At 48.1% G+C, this 21,137-nt stretch overlaps 1 protein-coding gene across 1 annotated transcript; it reads left to right on the top strand.

Moving 5' to 3' along the window:
- The first annotated feature begins 15,905 nt into the window (after positions 1-15,905).
- Positions 15,906-20,588, top strand: LOC103634693 (cinnamoyl-CoA reductase 1). The gene is made up of 5 exons (XM_008657287.2): positions 15,906-16,086; positions 16,284-16,438; positions 16,565-16,747; positions 19,547-19,899; positions 20,215-20,588. The coding sequence occupies exons 1-5, from the start codon at positions 15,963-15,965 to the stop codon at positions 20,381-20,383; spliced, it is 984 nt and encodes a 327-aa protein (XP_008655509.1). The 5' UTR covers positions 15,906-15,962; the 3' UTR covers positions 20,384-20,588.
- The last annotated feature ends 549 nt before the right edge of the window (positions 20,589-21,137 follow it).

Here is a 21,137-nt window from a genome sequence, read left to right on the forward strand (position 1 = left end):
GTAGCCCCTCGGGCATCCTCCAGCGATGCATCTCCATCGCCGAAGGTCGGGAACTGCTGCAAGAAGTACACTCGGGGGCTTGCGGCCACCACGCAGCACCCCGAGCCCTTGTTGGAAATGCTTTCCGGCAAGGCTTCTACTGGCCAACGGCGGTGGCTGACGCCACTAGAATTGTCCGCACCTGCGAAGGGTGCCAATTCTATGCGAAGCGGACACACCTGCCCGCTCAGGCTCTGCAGACAATACCCATCACCTGGCCCTTCACTGTATGGGGTCTGGACCTCGTCGATCCCTTGCAGAAGGTGCCCGGGGGCTACACGCACCTGCTGGTCGCCATCGACAAATTCTCCAAGTGGATCGAGGTCCGACCTCTGAACAGCATCAGGTCCGAGCAGGCGGTGGCATTCTTCACCAACATCATCCATCGCTTCGGGGTCCCGAACTCCATCATCACCGACAACGGCACCCAGTTCACCGGCAAAAAATTCTTGGATTTTTGCGAAGATCACCATATCCGGGTGGACTGGGCCGCCGTGGCTCATCCCATGTCGAATGGGCAGGTAGAGCGTGCCAACGGCATGATTCTACAAGGGCTCAAGCCTCGGATCTACAACGACCTCAACAAGTTCGGCAGGCGATGGATGAAGGAACTCCCCTCGGTGGTCTGGAGCCTAAGGACGACGCCGAGTCGTGCCACGGGCTTCACGCCGTTTTTCCTGGTCTACGGGGCTGAAGCTATCTTGCCCACTGACCTAGAATACGGCTCCCCGAGGGCGAGGGCCTACACCGAACAAAGCAACCAAGCCAGCCGAGAGGAATCGCTGGACCAGCTGGAGGAAGCTCGGGACAGGGCCTTGCTACACTTGGCGCGGTACCAACAGTCCCTGCGACGCTACCACGCCCGAGGGGTCCGGTCCCGAGAACTCCAGGTGGGCGACCTGGTGCTTCGGCTGCGACAAGACGCCCGAGGGAGGCACAAGCTCACGCCCCCCTGGGAAGGGCCATTCGTCATCGCCAAAGTTCTGAAGCCCGGAACATACAAGCTGGCCAGCAATCAAGGCGAGATCTACGGCAACGCTTGGAACATCAAACAGCTACGTCGCTTCTACCCTTAAGATGTTTTCAAGTTGTTCATATACCTCGCACCTACGCAAAGTTTAGTTGTCAAGGAAGGGTCGGCCTAGCCTCGGCAAAGCCCGACCCTCCCTCGGGGGCTAAAAGGGGGGAGACCCCCTCTGCGTCGAATCTTTCCTCGAAAAAGGATCTCTTTTTAGCAGGATTTCTTTCGTGCTTCTTGACTACTTCGGAAAGCGGATCCTGGAAACGACGAGGTACACGTAAGCAGCCAAGGCTGACCGAGCCGAGGGACTCCTACGCCTCCGGGATACGGACACCTCACTCGTCCCTTTCTGCGATAAGTAACTTGCGCTCGGGTAAGGCGACTCCGTGGACCGAACGAGTCATCACGTTCGGAAGCTCTCCTGCCGAAGCAGTCCTTCAAGCTTTCTCGGCTAAGTCGGGGACAGGGCCTCATGGACGGGTGAAAGTACGCGTAAGCGGCAAGGCCGACCGAGCCGAGGGATTCCCACGCCTCTGGGATACGGATACCTCACTCGTCCCTTCCGCGAAAAGCAACTCTCGCTCACACAAACATCCCTGTTACCGACAGAGTCCAGATGCTCGGAACAGGAGGAAAAAAGACGCAGCTTCGCGAGCGCGGCGAGGGCGTGTTCTTCTGGCCTCGGCGGCCGCAGAAAGCACACGCTACAAGATGATCTGATCCTGCAGGCTCGGGTCTTCACGCCGAAGGGAGCCGTAGCACCCTCGGCATCGACGACGTCTTCAGCAAAGCCCGACCCAGCCTCGGGCGGCGCCGCGGTCCAGGGGCTCCTCCGGGAATCCGGCCCGAGCAGGCGGCTCAACCGGTTACCCCTGGGGCCTCGGTCAACCGGCTTCCAAGGGCGCCAGCCCGATCCGAGGCCTCGACTGACCGACTTTGGCGTCGGCTCCGCTGACGGACAACACGGCTAGGCTCCGGCCAACCAGGTTCCCATTCTCGAGCCAACTCTGCCTCTGTTCATACTGATATCGCTACCCCCGGCCCCGATCCACCGAAGGGCGGCCGAGGGGTCTCTTCAACTAAGCTAGAGGAGCCTCACATAACAAGGCCGAACGGGCCGAGGGATTCCTACGCCTCCGGGATACGGATACCTCACCTGTCACCTTGGCACGGGGCAACTCATGCTTGGTAAAGCGGTTCAGATAATCAAACAGGCGAGACTTAGTGCTCGAAAATGAGGAAAAAACACGGCTCCGTGCCAAAATTACATACACGTTCAGGCCTCGACAGCCACAATGAACGAACTCACTGGCATACGAGATGCCACTACCAACGGGACTCCGGTTCCCCCTCCACAGGTACGAACAACCCCACTCCGAGGGGGAAGGCCTGCGGAGCAACGGAAGGCCGACGAATGGTGCGCCGTCACCCGCTCCAGCAGCGGCGACAACGACGCCTTCTGCTCCGAGGGACCAAGCAGCGGCAACGCCGACCTCAGGCTCGATGCCGCTGCCAGGAGGCCCCCGCCCGTGCCAAAACTTGTGAGGCAAGGACGGGCGGAAGGCCATAGAGTTGGAGGTCAGCCCGTGGCCGGCCCCGGCCATCTCGCCGGCAGCAGAACCTCTTCAAGCTGCCATGGCGGGTGCCGGCACCGCGAGTGGCTCCGAAGCCACTCGCGCCTGAAGGCCAGGCACGCTGCAGCTGCCAGCGCCACGGACGACGGCCGCCTCTCCCTCCGATCACTGAGTGAAGGAGCGGGCCGCCGCCCACGCGGGGGCCGACCTCAACTCGGCGCACTCCCCTCCCCAGCCCTGGTGATGAAAATCCTTGAGGCTGAGGGAGGGGAAGAGGCCACGGCCCGGCTCGCTTTCCCTCACCATCGAGTCGGAGGTCGCCATCTCAGGTGACCGCCGGCGGAGGGGAGCAGCCGGGCAGCATGACGAAAATCCTTGAAGCCGAACGATGGCTGAGAGGTACCAACTCCCATGGAGTTGCGTTCCTCCAACGAGGAGGCGGAAAGGCGGCGGATACCCCCCATCCGGGGGCTTGCAAGACGGGAAGACCCGACGCTTAAGGGAGGAAGAAGACATGGTTGCCTTACGAAAGGAGCCTCCCTCCTTTTAAAGGCAACTCCCCCTACGTGCGCCCCCAGGCGCCGCGGGCCGAGTCTTCTCCAACACGCTCCAAGGCCCTCCCCTGCGACTTGGGGGCTGGGTCCCGCATGTCATGCAAGCCGGCTCAGGGCAGAAGAAGCCAAACCGCCGCGCACAGTGCGCACGACCGTCCAGCGGTTACAGGCGACTCCCCATTTTCGCCCAGACCAACGGGCAGAAGGGGCGGGCAGCCATGCAGGCGGCATGCAACCGCGCCAGATGGACGCGCTTCTCCGACTTCTGACACGCCAGCTTGGAACCCAGGCCCACGCGTCGAGCAACCGGCACGCCAGTTGCTGCATGCAAGCAACCGCACCGCCACTTGTGCCACCATCGCGCCTCTTCGGTTGCGAAGCCTATGCCACGACTCGAGGCGACCCAACAGCGCCAAACTGGCGCATCGGTCAAAGCGACCGAAAGTGGGCCGGCAGTAATAGCGGTGGCAGGCGGGCGGGCGCAGCGGTCACATCGTCAGCCAGGCTCACGTCCCATCCTGAGACAGCAAGAGAGCCTCCTCTCACGGCGTGAAGACGGTGCACCCGTGACCCGTTCCTCGAACGGATCGCACGCGCGCAACGGCCGCCCCGCCAACCACTCGCCCCGTCGCATTAACTCCGCGGCGGGACACGCGGCGCCTCAGGTAAGAGGAGCGCGCGACGCTTCACCTTCGCCGCAATAACCGCGTCAGAAAAGGTACGCCACGTCGTCCGATTTTGTATCCTTTTCTGTTTTCCTCTTTCTCTATCTCTTGCAACAGGGACCGGGAAAGGGGGATACCCCGAAAGGGATCCTTCTCCGCGAAGGAACCGGGCTCCGAGCCCCCCATTACTGATCAGGGGTTCGAAGGCTGGCCCCCCGAGGGTTCAACAGTCGCCTCAGATCGCGTGGGCCCGACACCCACTACTGGTCAGGGGTTCGAAGGCCAGCCCCCCGAAGGGCTCCATGGCCGCCTCAGGCTACTCGGGCTCCGCGCCCATTACTGATCAGGGGTTCGAAGGCTGGCCCCCGAAGGGTTCACAGTCGCCTCAGACACCGAGCGAGGGATGACCAGGGGTACGTTCGATACATAACCGAGGCTCGGGCTGCGCTCCCGAGGTACCCTAGGACATTTCCGAGACCAGCGGGAACGATCTTGTAATGGAATCCCATCGGAGGGAGGCATCGAGCCCTCGGACCCCGTCGCCAGGGGACCGGGTCCGGCAAATCACCCGCAGGTACTTTTGGGCGTGCCTCTGGGCCCCTAGCCGACCCCCAACGAACGGGGCACGGACGTCCACTCGGATTACCCGCTTGCAGCTCACCGGAGACACCATGTTCGGTGCCCATCGAGGGTAACATGGCGCACTCCCCCCCTCCTCCTTGCGGAAAGGCGACGTAGGGGCGTATGTAAAAAGCCGAGTCTGTCCCTGATCGTCCTCTCGCCCTGTGCAGAGGCTCGGGGGCTGCACTCGCAAAAACCGGCTCCGGCCAAATCGTTGACAGCGTCAACATACCAGCCCGAGAGCTTGGGCCCCGACCGTGCACCCGGGCTACGGCCAGTTCGCATGAGGGAACGACCAGACCAGCCGAAGCGTTAAGCGAAGTATTAAGACCTCGAAGGAGTGTAACCACTCCTCCGAGGCCTCGGGGGCTACACCCGGCGGGTGCGCTCGCGCGCACCCACCGGAACGAAATGCAACCGAGAAAGGCTGGTCCCCTTGCAAAAAAGTGCGACAAAAGCCTCCAAGCGAGTGCTAACACTCCCTTCGAGGCTCGGGGGCTACTGTCGGGGACCATAATTAGGGGTACCCTCAAGGCGCCTAATTCTCAGCTGGTAACCCCCATCAGCATAAAGCTGCAAATGCCTGATGGGGCACGATTAAGTCAGGGATCAGTCCACACGAGTGACTCGATCACGCTTCACCCGAGCCTAGCCTCGGCCAAAGGTAGCCGACCTCGAGAGACTTCCGTCTCGCCCGAGGCCCCCTTTTTATGGCGGACACATCACCGGCTCGCCCAAGGCCTTGGCTTCGCTCAGAAGCAACCTTGACTAAATCACCACACCAACTGACCAAATTGCAGGGGCATTTAACGCAAAGATGGCCTGACACCTCTATCCTGACACGCGCCCCCGGCAGAGCCGAGGTGACCGCCGTCACTCCACCGCTCCACTGGCCAGTCTGACAGAAGGACAGCGCCGCCTGCGCCACTCCGACTGCAGTGCCACTCGACAGAGTGAGTCTGACAGGCAATCAGGCCTTGCCAAAGGCGCCACGGCGAACTCCGCTCCGCCCGACCCCAGGGCTCGGACTCGGGCTAAGACCCGGAAGACGGCGAACTCCGCTCCGCCCGACCCCAGGGCTCGGACTCGGGCTAAGACCCGGAAGACGGCGAACTCCGCTCCGCCCGACCCCAGGGCTCGGACTCGGGCTAAGACCCGGAAGACGGCGAACTCCGCTCCGCCCGACCCCAGGGCTCGGACTCGGGCTAAGACCCGGAAGACGACGAAACTCCGCCTCGCCCGACCCCAGGGCTCGGACTCCGCCCTGGCCTCGGCCGAACGACTTCCGCCTCGCCCGACCCCTTGGCTCGGGCTCGGCCACGGCAACAGAAGGCAGACTCAACCTCGGCTTCGGAGGAAACCCCACGTCGCCCTGCCTAGGGCACAGACCGCCACGTCAACAGGAGGCGCCATCATCATCCTACCCCGAATCGACTCGGGTCACGGAGAACAAGACCGGCGTCTCATCCGGCCAGCTCCGCCAGAGGGGCAATGATGGTGCTCCACAAGCTCCATGACGACGGCGGCCCCCAGCTCTCTTACGGAAGCCGGACGACGTCAGCAGGGACTCGACCGCTCCAACAGCTGTCCCTCCATCAGGCTCCGCCGCACCTCCGACAGCCACGACATCACGCCAGCAGGGTGCCCAGATCTCTCCGGCTGCCACATTGGCATGTACCTAGGGCGCTAGCTCTCCCTCCGCTAGACACGTAGCACTCTGCTACACCACCCCATTGTACACCTGGATCCTCTCCTTACGACTATAAAAGGAAGGACTAGGGCCTTCTCAGAGAAGGTTGGCCGCGCGGGACCGAGGACGGGACAGGCGCTCTCTTGGGGCCGCTCGCTTCCCTCACCCGCGTGGACGCTTGTAACCCCCCTACTGCAAGCGCACCTGACCTGGGCGCGGGACGAACACGTAGGCCGCGGGACTTCCACCTCTCTCACGCTCGGCTCCGGCCACCTCGCCCCTCCCCCCTTCGCGCTCGCCCACGCGCTCGACCCATCTGGGCTGGGGCACGCAGCACACTCACTCGTCGGCTTAGGGACCCCCCTGTCTCGAAACGCCGACAATATATTACATATATATAGTTATTTTCGTTGGATTAAAAACCTAGTCTAAATTAACTGCAGTTAGCTAGCTAGTTGACATATAACTATTGAAAAGCTTATTTGAAAAACAATCTAGTTATTGATAGTTACTCCCTCTATCACACAAAGAATATCGTTTGACTTTTTTGACATCAAATTTGATCGGATTGTCTTATTCGAAATATTTATGAAAATGTCATCAGCTACTAGCTTTTAGGTGACGTTTGGTTCACATATTGGTAACGTAATGGGTAACCGATAACGATAAATAATGTTTGTTTAATTCTAACTGTAATCGATACCATACTACAAATGGATACCGCCTTATTCAAATTTGTTACCACAGGTATTTAAGTGTGAATCGTTACCATTACCGTTTACGTTACGTTTCGTGAACCAAACAGCACCTTAGTGAGATCATAGAGCGTCCAATGATAGCTCTCTCCAGCCCCAAACATGCTCACCATGTGGGTGATGTGCATTTAATTATGGAAGTAAAAATTAATAGCTGATGATATGATTTCAGATCAATCTGTTTTGTCTCATCAGCTCAGGTTGCTTTCTTCTCATAAACGATTAATCTCACACCCAATGATTTGGGTTAAACTACTCTAAACCCGATGATTTGCGCTAGACATTAATATCACACCCACGAGGAAGTCGAGTCACCGAGACTTCTTTCATTAATGAAGTGAAATTAAACTAGTACAAGTAGGTGGCCTATATAACTCTGCTATATAAAACACTAATTTCAACGGTCACAGTCACGTCATCCTTCTCCTTCACGTTTTATATAAAATAAAGTAAAATTAAGTAGGATTCGAACCTTGGTTGTTAGCTCCATATTTATACACATCTAACCAACATAATAATAATAATAATAATAATGATGATAATAATAATAATAATAATAATATATTAAAACAAAGTCAATTATATGATATATAGGAAGTGTAACAATACATGTGTATTTAACTAGTGTATATAAAAGTGTATTTGGTGCGCCAGCTAATTTGAGCACAAGAGCTAGGGCAGAGTGCATACCATCAACCAATCGATCGTCGAATCGAGCATGGTCGAGGCAGCTGCTGAGCAGCAGGTCTACGCGACTGGAGCTGGAGGCTTCATCGGGTCATGACCGGTCAAGGGGCTGGTCTAAAATTTCTTTGAGTAAATCCTATATTCCTTTGTTAGTGAACATCATTACATATGCATCGATTATACATGCAAATTATTGTCCCCTTAACATAGTATCGGCATCCTAGAACACTGGCTCGTCTTTAGCAGATTGAGGTCTAGGTACCCTAGGTTCGTGATAGTCAATGTAGAGGAGGTAAATAGGTGACGCAGGAAAAATCACAACTGAAAACCAACTTGATCTAAATTAGATGTTAGCACAAAAGTATATCAAGTTAGAGTGAGAAGGAAGCGAAGTTATTTCACTTGCTCTTTTAGATGCGGAATTAATTTAGAGCAATATCACAAGTGAACTCAAGAACTTAGAACGAGAGAGAAAGAATAAATTGCAAAAGTTCAAGCACATAGGGCAAGACGGTTTTCCTGTGGATTGGTCAAGCCTCAAATGATTGCCTACTTCATGCTGTGGTGTCCCAAAAAATAAGGGTTACACTAGACCGATTCAATCCACCACCAGACGATCACATGTAAGTTGCTTGTTGGAGCCGAAGTAGTCGTTAGAACTGAGGTCCGGTGCAGCACTGGACCATGAATAGTTAGGCCTGGACAAATTAAACTGAAACCGAAAACTCAAACCCAAATAATCGGAACCGAAACCGAGATAATCAGAACCAAATTACCGCCGTTAATAAATTTGGTTCTAGGTTCCAAAAAATTGAAATAACCGACTTAATTTCGGTTCTTAAACTTAAAAAATCAAATTAATCGGCGAAATACTCAAAATATAATAAAACTCCTTCCCATACGACACAGTCACGCTGCCACGGGAAAATCACCCGTGTCGTGGTGCGACCATCTCCCCAAATCTCCCGTGTTGTGCGGCTGTTTACTGTTTGTCTTGCCCAAATCACAATCCAGGGCTCCAGCATTTGTACAGGACGACGGGTGGCGCACGGTAGCACAAGCAGGTGCTGGCGGAGTGGCGGTGGACGCACTGCGGCCGAGCCGCACTCGCGGCGTGGTGGTGGTGCGGCAGTGGTGCGCCGGTGCCCAGTAGCACAGGTCTCGATGGTGACGCCCAAGTTTCGTCTTCCACTCTTCCCCCGTTCCTTGTGCTTCACGTCCATGCGAGTTGTTACCGTTCTGTTAAGAACCAGAGCATACATAAACTGCTACAATCCCCCATCCATTAATAAAAATAGCCAACCATAGAGATCATTGTCGATCCCATCATACTGACCGCTAAGTTGAGATACATCGCATTTTTACATGTATCCAAAATCCCTGAAGTCGATTGGACTTCTCACTTCCCTCTTGGGACCTAAACTTTTTTGGTGCTCTTCATTTTTGAGATAATGTCTTTGTTGACCTTGATGGTTATCACCTTGTTGCGCTTTTTTCTTAAGAAGATATGGTATTGTAGCCTTCCTGTCCACCTTGTCGGTGTAGGTGTTGGAGAGCTTGCTTGTTGGCATTTTTTCTCCACTAGTCATTGCCTTGCATTGGTAAGACTTGTGTCCTTTCTTATGGCATAGCCAACAAACCAAAGTTTCTCCCTTATCTAGCTTTTTCCCGCAATGGTGTTATCTTGATGAGATTGGGTCTGGATGGGTTTGCCTTTCTTGATGTACAAACCCTTACTAAGGCGAGCCACTTCTTTCCTTAATTCCTCATTTTTTCCCTTGCAATCTAATCTGAGTATGTTTCCATGGTAACATTTTCAACCCAAACTTGTTTGCATGGTTAGGGTTAATATCAATTAAGTCCAAGCTAGAAGTAGAGGCATATTTCTTAATAATTTTAGGAATTTCAGTTTTAGGTGCCTCTAGGTGCTACTTATGCTTTCGAGCTTTGTAGTTAACTGTTACACCCGGATTTAAGCGAAAACTCGGGTGCGTCTCATATGTGCGTCAAGTAAAGAATCACACATACAATGAATCAGTGTATAGAGACGAGTGTCATAGTCTTTATTACATAACAAAAATGCCTTACAAAATAACTAATAATAAATAAATCGGACTAAGATAATTATTTTCTCGGCGCCAACAACTAACTCGGAGACGACACCTAGATCTCGTCGAACTCATCGTAGTAGTCCTTCTTCGGTGGTACCTGTTCTTCACCTGTGGAGGGTTATAGCAAAAGTGAGCTCACAAACGTTCATCGCTCAACAAGTGTGGGAAATAATATGCATGAGCACACTTATGGTGTGTAATGTAAGGCTGATCAACAAGTAATGGTTAAGGCTGAGCATTGCTTTTAACAAGTTGGTTAAAAATTTATTAGCAGTTACTAAGTATAAGTGTATACCATCCCAATTAATTAAGAGATCACAATTATAATAAACCCCACGGTGCAATCCAAATGACAGGTTAAGTTTAATTTCATAAGTTAATCATGCGAGAGTCATGAGTCGCTCTTGACAGCGAGCACGACTGATATACTAGTTTTACACTCTGCAGAGGTTGCACATCTTTACCCACAAGCCGTGATACCTATTTGCCATGGGGTCATGATTCCTATACACCTCACCGGGGAGGTGAGGCAGGATAGCACTACGAGACCTTTCCATAGTTCCACTTGAGGAGAGAACCCGCTACGGATTCTAGGCCGAAGGTGATATAGGAATCCCTCGTCTGAAAAGCTAAAAAAATAGCCTGACCCGAGGACCTCCCTACACCTGCACTCCTCCACCCTGATTGCCCCTTTCGGGAAAGGATTAACTCATACTAGCTTTCCTAATTACTTAGCCAAGGGCATCCAATTCCACCCTTGTAGTAGCACTGTTATCTCAAGTTAAGCTTTATGTTCCAATTAACAACATAATATTATCATGAACAATAAATAATCCAGTAACGATGATAAAGCATGATCATGAATAATATGTATCATAACACCCAAAACCACATAGAGCAATAACTGATACTACCTAATAGTTCAATGGTAAGCAGGTGTAGAGTAAACCAAACTAGGGTAACCTATTAGGTCCCATCAAGTTAACCTTAGCATGTCACAGTGATTAACATGAACATTATTAGGTAAAGAAGAGTGATCAAGGACACAACTTGCCTTCTGCGAGCTCCTGCTCAAAATCCTCAACCTGCTGTGCTCCGGGCTCCTCAGTCGCTTGCTCGTCTACTCAAAACAATACAAACAAATATTTCATAGCAGAAATTAGCATCACACCATGTAACATCCCGTCCAATCCCAAACCGGCTGTACTTACTTCTGGCAGTTCTCTAGGATCATATGTTGTCCTCAAAGACCAACACGAGTCTTTTGTGCGTACTTTGTCCTCACTCATGCGCACTCGAAAAACTTCTCGGTCGGTCACCCATCCCAAATTGCTCCAAGCCAACCAGGCTTAACTTGGAGGTTCTTTCGAGATAGGCTTCCAAAAAAGAAGATGCACCTTGTTTGTATGGATACTCTATTAATTCTATTAAGCCTTGGACTAGGATATCACCATCCAGGGGCCAGGATATCACAATCCACCCCCTTAGAAGACCGACATCCTCATCGCTCAACCCCAATCCAGGAACCCCCTCTTAGCAACGTCTATGTGTCTAGTGTCGTCATATGCCATGTCATGTCACCACTCTGGACCCACATGTGCCAAGCGCCATATACCTAAACCCCTAACCCACACACACCCGTGAAACCGCGAGGGTCGATTCTGATACCACTTGTAACACACTGTCCAATCCCGGACCGACGGTACTTACTCCTGCAGGATCATATATTGTCCCCACAGACCAGCACAAGTCTTTTGTGTGTACTTTGTCCTCACTCATGCACACCCGAGAGAACTTCTCGGTCTGTCACCCATCCCAAAATGCTCCAAGCCAAGCACGCTTAACTTGAAGGTTCTTTTGGGATAGGCTCCCGAAAAAGAAGATGCACCTTGTTGGTATGGATACTCTATTAATTCTATTAAGCCTTGGGCTAGGATATCACCATCCAGGGGCTAGATATAACACACCAAACATGAGAACAAACTGTGTAATAATGTTCTATGTGTCGCTATGAGATCGTAGGTTCGAGAATCACTAAAATCAGAGTTACAACTGAAAAAGATATCATTTTTCAAAGATTTACATGGTTAAATAATAAAACTATGCTTATATGTTGATTTTATAAATCATGTGAGAAATATTTTAAAGATTTAGCTAAGTCAACTTTAATTGCATTAAATGAAGATCAACGGCTGTCAACGGCTGGATCGCAACGGTCAGTTACAATAGCTATGTCAATGACTATAATCGCATTAAATGTGTTGTCAGATGTCAAATAAAGCCTGACGCGGATGGTTCGGTCGTGCCTCCATATGGTCCGCATGGACGCTATATATCATTTTACTGAATCTGGTACCTTCAGGTTTGTCTGATTTACAACAACCGGACTATCTGTGCATGACGCCGGACGGTCCGCACAAGGTGTCGGGCGATATTCACTTATCTTTCGAACGATCTGTAATAGAAATTTGTATTTGGCAATGTTCATGTCTGAAGTGCAATGGAGTGTCGCGAAAGGTCCATCGGAAGGGCCAGGGCGGTCCGAGCACATGTGATACTTCCAAAACGAGCTCCTGTCCGGGATAATCTACGTTATCCTAGATAGTTCGCATTAGAGGCTCGGACGGTCCACGATGCGCTATTTTGAGGGTTGATCTTTCTTGAAGTGTTTTTTGAGTTACTGAAAACATAACTTAGCAAACTAGTTAGCTCAATTGGTTGTGATGGCCATCAATTACCAAAACAAGAGTGGAAATGGTTATTAGGCCTATTTCCCTTTCAGCCATAATTTGAAGTGGGGTTCTATCCCTAGAAATCCCTCGCATAAAGCGACAAAAGTGGAAATTTGTTGAATGCTATTGGGAGTAAGATGCTGGAGCTCCACAATGTAGTAATGGAGCAGCCCATGGAGGAATCGATGAGGAGGGGAGGCTAGGCCACGCTCGTGGAAGGATAAGAAGGAGACGGCATACCCCATCGGGGTCACAACCTCGCCTGGTGTGAGCCACTCCCTTGCATCCATCCTCGCATGGATGAGACCGCATCACACTATCAACTCCATCCTCTCGATAGTGACGTCAAAACAGTACCAAGACTACATTCTTGGTCGAAAAGATCGCTTGGCGGTGTTAGAATTTTTTTTGTAGGAAGGCGAAGGCTCAGAGAGAGGAAGAGACAAAAGGAATGTGCCGCAGAGGAAACATGTGATGGAAGGGGCACCCTAGGTTATAAAGTGGAATAGACAAGTGAGATGGCACGTAAAAATGAAATCAACAACCTCGATAATCCAATAAACTGCCTCCCACCAAATCCTTACGTATGAATTAACCATTTTGGTGAAGCGCATGCCCTTGGTCAAGAATATTGCAGGTACCTCGAAAGGCACCACCATGATATGATTATATGTTCCTCGAGAACCAAACCAAGTGAACGGTAGAATTTTAAAGGGTCGGGCACCGCCAAGGTAAGAAGGGATACGGGGTCGCATGCACCTAGGGGTGGTAACGAGCCATTTAATTTAGCCTAGCAAATTTAAGGATCGAATCAAGTTAGGGCCAGATCATAAAACAATACAATTTTGAACTAACAACATTAAGGGCCTTGTTGGTTTGTGAAGCAAGTATTAGAGCCATGATCCATTACCACCTCTACATGCACCCCTATGACCCAGTAATAGCCCACGGGTTCGAAGTCTAGCCCAACGACTAGGTTCCAACAGCTACCCCCGAGCATTACTAGAGTGATGGACTGAACATATGGACACCAGAGGCCCATGCCAAGATGCCAAGAATGGCAAAAGGGCATCCTAACCCATGTTCAAGTCCTAACTTTTGGCACATCATTGTTTCCCCGATAAAATGGCACTAGTGCCCTCAAGGTCGGTCGAACAACCTTGAGAACTATATGGGAGCAGAAGTCGGGAGTCCTGATGGTCGATCACCAGTTGATCCATTGGATCCCCCAAAAGGGATCGGGCCATCACTTGAACAAACCCATTTGAAGCTTGCCGAACTTCCCACTTCATACCATCTAGGCAAAGTGGAAGTGCAGTCCAAAACCCTTACTCTCTAAGAAAACAAGATGCGGAAGGTATGACGATATAAAGTCGAAATGGTCCCCTAATTGGTTCACCGTAACTAAGTGGAGACTCAAGGGCCGACATCGCAGAATGAGATAAAATGATATCGCGGAACAAAACAGCCCAAAAACTGAGCATAAGCATTGTGCGAGAGACCCTCCGAACGAACCCATTGTTCCTTTGGAGGCTTGAGGGCTAGACACGCTAAGTCTGCTCGCGCGTCCTCGGCGAAATTAGAACAAAGCCTCCAAAGGAGCATAAGGTTCCCTTAGAGGCTCGGGGGCTACTATTATGGGTAAGTAACTCGTGTTAGGTATGAGCCCTAAAGTAACATGAGGATTAAACAAACTCCCGAAGGTTGAAATTGACCCCATAGAGCTTCGCCTTGCCTAACCCCGACCTCTTGGTGTCGGGATACAATGTGAAGTCCTATGGCGACCGTCATGCCTGACCCCGAGGGTCGGAAATGCGCCCGACTCCCCTAGATTCATTAGGGGCATGTCGACAGTCACTCCCTAGGATGTGTGAAAGTATCAAGCCCTAAAACGAAAGTAGCCTAAATGGCAGCACATGACGTATGGAAATCAGGCACACAGACTCTAACGTGGGAGACAGGTTGATTGACCATTCACGGAAGACACACCTACTGAGTACAGGCCGGCCACGCCACGACCACCCCACAGCTCAAAGGATGGATCACATGATAAGACATGACAATCCCGCATGTGCAAGCACAACGACATGACGGGAGAAGGGCAGCGTCAGCAGAGACTCTTTCCGTCAAAGGCAAGAATCATCGACGAAAAACAAGACGACAAGACAAAGCTTTGCTCCATCTGGTCCAACCGAGGAACCATATAACAGGGTTTCCCTCCTCGAGCTATAAAAGGAGACGGGGAGTTCTCAAATAGAGAAGAGAAAAATAAGCCATCACATATAGTACTTGTAATTTCATGGAGCACTTCACTCACACTACACCACAAGCTTGAGCATCGAGCTCTCCCTTTGTACTCCTCGCTTACGGACATTAGTGCAGGCTATACAAGATGCTCGATTGAACGCAAGGAAATTCTTTATCCGAACCAATCTAAAACTTATGTCTCCCTTGCACACCGTTCACACTGAACGTGTAAAATACATAGATTATGGAATACCGACAATATCTGCTTATATGTATGTGTTTCTGCTTTTTTTTTTGGTCGGTTAGGGGGAGAGGGTCCCCACCTGAGAGTTCCATTAATCGTCAGCTTTGGCGGAGAAGGAATTACAACGATTTGCTTGCATCGTTTTCTAGAGATAGAGGGTACAAATCAAGCAAAGTCACGGCTATAGCAGGGACGAATCCTAGCTAGGTTATACATGCTGTGAAGACATTACACCTGTCCTCTCGTCCTTCAATCCATGAGTTCCATATTCTCTGGTGGTGTCTTTTCGTTCACATCGATCCATGAGTTTCATTCTCTAGTAGCGGAATAGGCAGGGACGAATCCTAGAACGTGCATGCGAATCATATGGGAGTAAGTACGGAGTACCGTAAATTTTTTTTTCTTTCTCACGATGTAGTACAAGGAAGAAAATAAGAACACTCACAGTGACCGCTAGCATAATACTCTGATTATGTGTGGACAAGTTTCGCCACATTAACCTCAACAAATGAAGCCTATGGTAGAGTTTATTTTTTAGCGAATTCCCTAGCTAGCACGTCTGTCCGATGATAGCTCTCCTCAGCCTCTCGATGTGTTTGGTTTGAGCCAAAGTAGAATGAGGCGAGGACAATACCGTTCCCTCAAAATTTTAGTATCACGCCGCCATCAAAAATTACTACGGTGTTTATATCATCCAAACACTATATAAACTGTGGCCACTCCTTCCATTATTTCTTGTACATCCAACGAAATAACATACTCACCATGTGGTTGGTGTGCATATGATTATGGAATTGAAAATTAATAACTGATGATTTCATATCTCGAATCCAGGTGCATGCGAACTTCCTCGTTTTCTTTTAACTTCATATATTGCTGCTGCTATAGTAGTAGTAGATTGAAAGCACGGCCCCGGCCTATATATATAGAGGGAAAAAAGAGTCTGTTTCGTGCGTCAGTTCAGTTCAGACCATCAGAGCTACGGCAGCGGAAACCAGCATCTATCAACCGATCGATCGACCATGGCCGAGGCGGCTGCTGAGAAGCTGGTCTGCGTGACCGGAGCTGGAGGCTTCATCGGGTCATGGCTGGTCAAGGAGCTGCTCCAACGCGGCTACGTTGTGAGGGGCACCGCGAGGCACCCTGGTGAGTACTGAGCATTCTAGCTAGCAGATGAGTGAGCGAGAAGCGCTTCCCAGTCCGTAAATAAATTTAGTAAAATTCAAAAGATTTCAACGGGACCTGTGTGTAGACGCCTAGGGGCCGGGTGGCCATTGCTTCGTCTCCCGCTGCTCTGGCAGGAACTGTCCTTACATGCTATCTTTTTTGCTATCTGGTGCCAGAGGACCCCAAGAATGCCCATCTGCTGGCACTGGACGGAGCTCAAGAACGGCTGTCTCTGTACCATGCTGACGTGCTGGACTACATGTCGCTTCGTCGCGCGTTCAGCTTGTGTGATGGCGTCTTCCATGTCGCCTCCCCGGTATCGAATGATCCGGTCAGTATACGTAGTAGTCTACTTCCTCGGTCTCCTCTATGCTGTTAGGCTTGGCTTCCTACCTTTCAAGATAGATAGAAGGGTCACATAAGCATCATGATGGATGCGATGCGGTGATGCATGCAGGACCTTGTGCCGGTTGCTATTGAGGGAACAAAGAACGTTCTGAACGCTGCAGCAGACATGGGGGTGCAACGTGTGGTCTTCACCTCATCCTACGGGGCTGTCCACATGAACCCTAACAGGGACCCTGATCGGACAGTGGACGAGAGTTGTTGGAGTGACCTTGAATTCTGCAAGCAAACACAGGTCCACTGCTACTTCTACGCTATTCAAGCATTTTTTTGGTAGGAATTTTTAAGTTTCAGTCTCTAACGTTGGAGAGATAATACATACTAGTTAAGAATTTATGTTCGCTTCGAATTAAAGTCAGTTGTGTAATCTACAGAAACAAAATACTGTAAAAATAGTAAAAACATGTATGAATAAAGCCAAACGAACAGGTGCGTGGGAAAAACAAGTTTAGCCCATGCATAGCATGTAAAAAGAAGTAACTAAACTTCAAAATATTATTTTTGAAGTTCCAACCAAATTAACTTCGCATGGAATAAGTATCCCAGACTCTGCAACTATTCTTGAATAGCGACCGGTCCCCTTTTTTCTATGCAACATGCACCACTGTCGGATCTACATGTAATCTTCAAAATTTTGTTTTAGTTGATGATAGCATAAAATAGGAAAGGCCCCTGGTCGTGGTATCTATCGTTGTTTTTTAGTTGTGGACCTTACAAGGTGAGTCTGTATCTAAGTGACTAAGTTCTAGTCCTATCATGGCGGAAGTTTGAATACTAGTTACACAAATAAGGACTAAACAACAATATAAGAGTGTGTTTGGTTTGAGGAATGAAGTGATCCATCTTCTTCTCACTCCTCATTTTTTTATTTGGTTTGTAGAATAGAACGGGTTGATACATCACCACCACATTCCTCATAAGCTAATAATTAGTATATACATGAGGAGTGGGTTGATTCCACCAAAATTGATGGAATGAACTTATGATACATCATCTCATGCAGAGGCGGATCCATAGGGGGGCAAAGTGGGCCATGCCCCCCCCCCCTCAATTTTGTACACCCTTTTATGTCTAATGATTATTTAGTATTAAGTGTAGAAAAAAAATCAAAGTTTTAGATAGTATAGAGTCTTGTTCTAAATCTCTAAAACTAATAGTTAGTTGCTAAAATTAGTCGAGAGATTTAGAATGGATCAACTAATTGTTAGTTATACCCCTCAAATAAGTATTAGTTGTTAGATGCCACAACCCAGCTAAAACCAGTTAACAGTTAGCTATAAAGGTTTAGAACATGACATAAAACAACCATGTTATGAGCCTGCTCGCCGGATCCTCTCGATCCAGTCCTTGCATCTACCTGTCTAACTCTAATCTTTTCGACACCACCTAAACCAGTCTGCTTGCTGCCCTGTTTCCGCCGTCGACCCATTCCCGATGCGACGCCACCCGACTTCGCCCCTTCCTGCTGCCTCCGTCCCTTGTTCTGTTTTTATGTGACGTCAATCCGCTCGACAAGCTAGATCTCGCTCGTCGCAACGATATGACTTGTCTTATGCGGTCGACAGATATGGCGAACTAGAAAATCATGTCTCTCATGTGGCCTTTTTGCCCCCCCCCCCTGAATTTTCGTCCTGCGTCCGCCACTGACCTCATGAAGCATAGAGTGACTCCACAAACCAAACACACCATAAGTCTATTAAACCTAATTAATCCATGATTCACTCATTTAATGCTACGCTCATTTTATGCTACAGTAAACATTTGTTGATCGTAGATTAATTATGCTTATAAATTCATCTTGTCATTTAATATTCCTTTATATAATTAGTTCTATACTTAGACTATATTTACTACTTGTAATTGACATTTAAATATTAGACGTGACACGAACTAAATTTTAGCTAGAGAAAATCAAATACCCCCTAAAATCACCACCCACAAAAATACGACTAATTTAATTTAAACATGTTTGGGTTAACTCAATGAGGAAGGGCCTTTTTGTGTTCCACTTGTGGAGACCCATACATTTGCAATAAGAAACCACTGAAAGTCATCTACTTTATTTTTGGAGACACAACTTAACATAGAAGTCTCTCTCATCAACAGCACCAATATCAAATATTTTCTAATTAATCTCTAGCAGGATGCTCTCACACCTACGTCCTACCATTAGGTTCATCTGGTACTAGCTAGATATATTCCTGTCCTCGACATATATTGTTTAGGATAATTTTCAAAAAAAGTATTTTTCAGGTTCCAATAAGAGCAATGAAGTCTAGTTTTTGCTCTATTGACAAATTGGATAGGAATCTATATTTACCCAAGTCACTAATAAGACCCTACTAGTCATATGTCTGTCCATTGCTACGATATATATATATATATATGACATAGGATAAATTTTGTTTTAATAAAGCACAAAATATATGTTTTCTATTGGTTAGGTGGGTGTGAATGTGGAGCCAACAACCAAGGTTTAAACACTTACTTACACATAATTTCAACTTATTTTTTACATAAACTCTTCTATTATAGTAGTAGAGAAGAGATTATAAGAGTGCGGGTTGATTCTAAAGAAATATAGGGTTTTTTTGAAAAATATTAACGCGGGATGACCGTTAAAACTAATGTTTTAATATAGTAAATATTCATTTATCCTCGAGATTATATAATCTTAGAAGAAATTAAATAAGGCCTGAAACCTCTACTTAAAAGTTTCTTTTATCGTGAAACATGTTTATGTTTTCTACAGACGACCCACAATTTTGGCCTCCGCTTTCAGCGTCACATGCCAGTAATAGCTTATATAAGTGATCGATTTTGTCTACTATATGCATTACTTATAACATGTCGGTATATAAAATACTCTTCGTTTACTGATGACATCACCCTCACCCCTACGTTTATTATGGGGGTGTTTGGTTTAAGGAATCATTTCATCCAAAATGATGTTGTCATATATAATGGGCTAGCTGACCAAGTATTTTTGGCATGAATCATTTTAATTGACTTAATATGTGTTATCAAATTACAGAACTGGTATTGCTATGCAAAGATGGTTGCTGAGAAGACTGCAATGGAAGAGGCATCAAAGAGAGGGATACAACTACTAATAGTTGTCCCACCAGGGACAATAGGTAGAATGCTCCAACCAACATTGAACTTAAGTTTATCCATAGTGGCCACCTACATGAAGGGCACAAAGAAGGCATACTCAAACGCGGTTGGTGCATATGTTGATGTGCGAGATGTCGCCCTTGCCCATATTTTGGTGTATGAAGATGTGAGCACCCATGGTCGGTACCTCTGCATAGGTCACATGCTACACCAATCGGAGTTTCTTCAAATGATGAGAGATCTCTTCCCACAATACCCGATCACCACCAAGTAATTGCCTACATTTTTTGTTACGATTTCAAATAGAACATCCTTTATGAAATGCAAAATGTTCATCTAACTTATGTTGTTTTTTAGAAATGTTATTGATTTCAAAATTGTTTGGTTAGCATTAAAACAATTTGTGTGGTTCCCTCTCCCCTCCCCGCTATATACCCACCACCACCACCTAAATGTATCTAAAAATAATGTCTCCAAAGAAACTTAATTTGCTCATTTTCTCGTAAATAATAGACGTATACCCATCATTTGGTATTTGGCTTCGCGAATTTAACTTTTTCTTTGTTTGGCTAACTATTTATTTAGATGCAAGGATGAAAACAAGCCACTGATCAAGCCTTACAAGTTCTCCACACAACGACTCAATGCTCTGGGTATGAAGTTCACTACTTTGAAAGAGAGTTTATACAACACAGTGGTTAGCCTACAAGAGAATGGTCATATCCCAGTACTGCTACATAAGTCGTCTCTATGAGGAATAAGGATATAAAAAGATGGATTTCCACAAGATGGTGTCAATGCCTTAGTTGGTAAAGTTGGACTTTGTATGAACATGAAAAGATGATTCTTAAAGTGAATAACCACTCAAATTGTCCAATGAATAAAATAATTCAAAGTTGAAGTTATTGTTCAATATATTTTTTGTAAGCAATTTGTGTTCATATATTCCTTGTTTTTCGAAAGTATCCTTTAATATCAGTATATCACAATGTAATGTCGAAGCACATGAGTACTCAACTTTTATAATTCAAGCCAATGGTCAAATGCTCTTAACAAATAATTATACGAGAAATCCACTATGTTGTCACCAAGTGTTCTCACTTGGACTAGTTTGAGCACATTTCCATACTTTTGTCAAAAGAAACAAAAAATAATTGATCCATGGACAACATCATTGTGGTAAAAATCATAAAGCCAAAGGAACCATTGCCTCAAACCATAAGGGAGGTCATAATCACCTATATCGTAAAATTGATTCTCGAGGTTTGGTTGCTTTTTGGATGACTATGAAACTAGTGATCTACCAAGCAAATGGCACCCTCTAGATGTGCTTTTCCTATGAATTTTACAACCCGCATAATCTGAATTGAAATAGGCGATGAGTTGAAAACTGCTCCTTTGTGATACTAAAGGCCAATGCTCAGTGTGTGCTTTAGGTACATATGATTCTTTTCACTGCACTTAAGTGAGCTTTCTTAATATTAGCTTGAAATCTAACACACATACAC

The sequence above is a fragment of the Zea mays genome, chromosome 8 (genome assembly GCF_902167145.1).
Source record: "Zea mays cultivar B73 chromosome 8, Zm-B73-REFERENCE-NAM-5.0, whole genome shotgun sequence".
NCBI classification, from domain to species: domain Eukaryota; kingdom Viridiplantae; phylum Streptophyta; class Magnoliopsida; order Poales; family Poaceae; genus Zea; species Zea mays.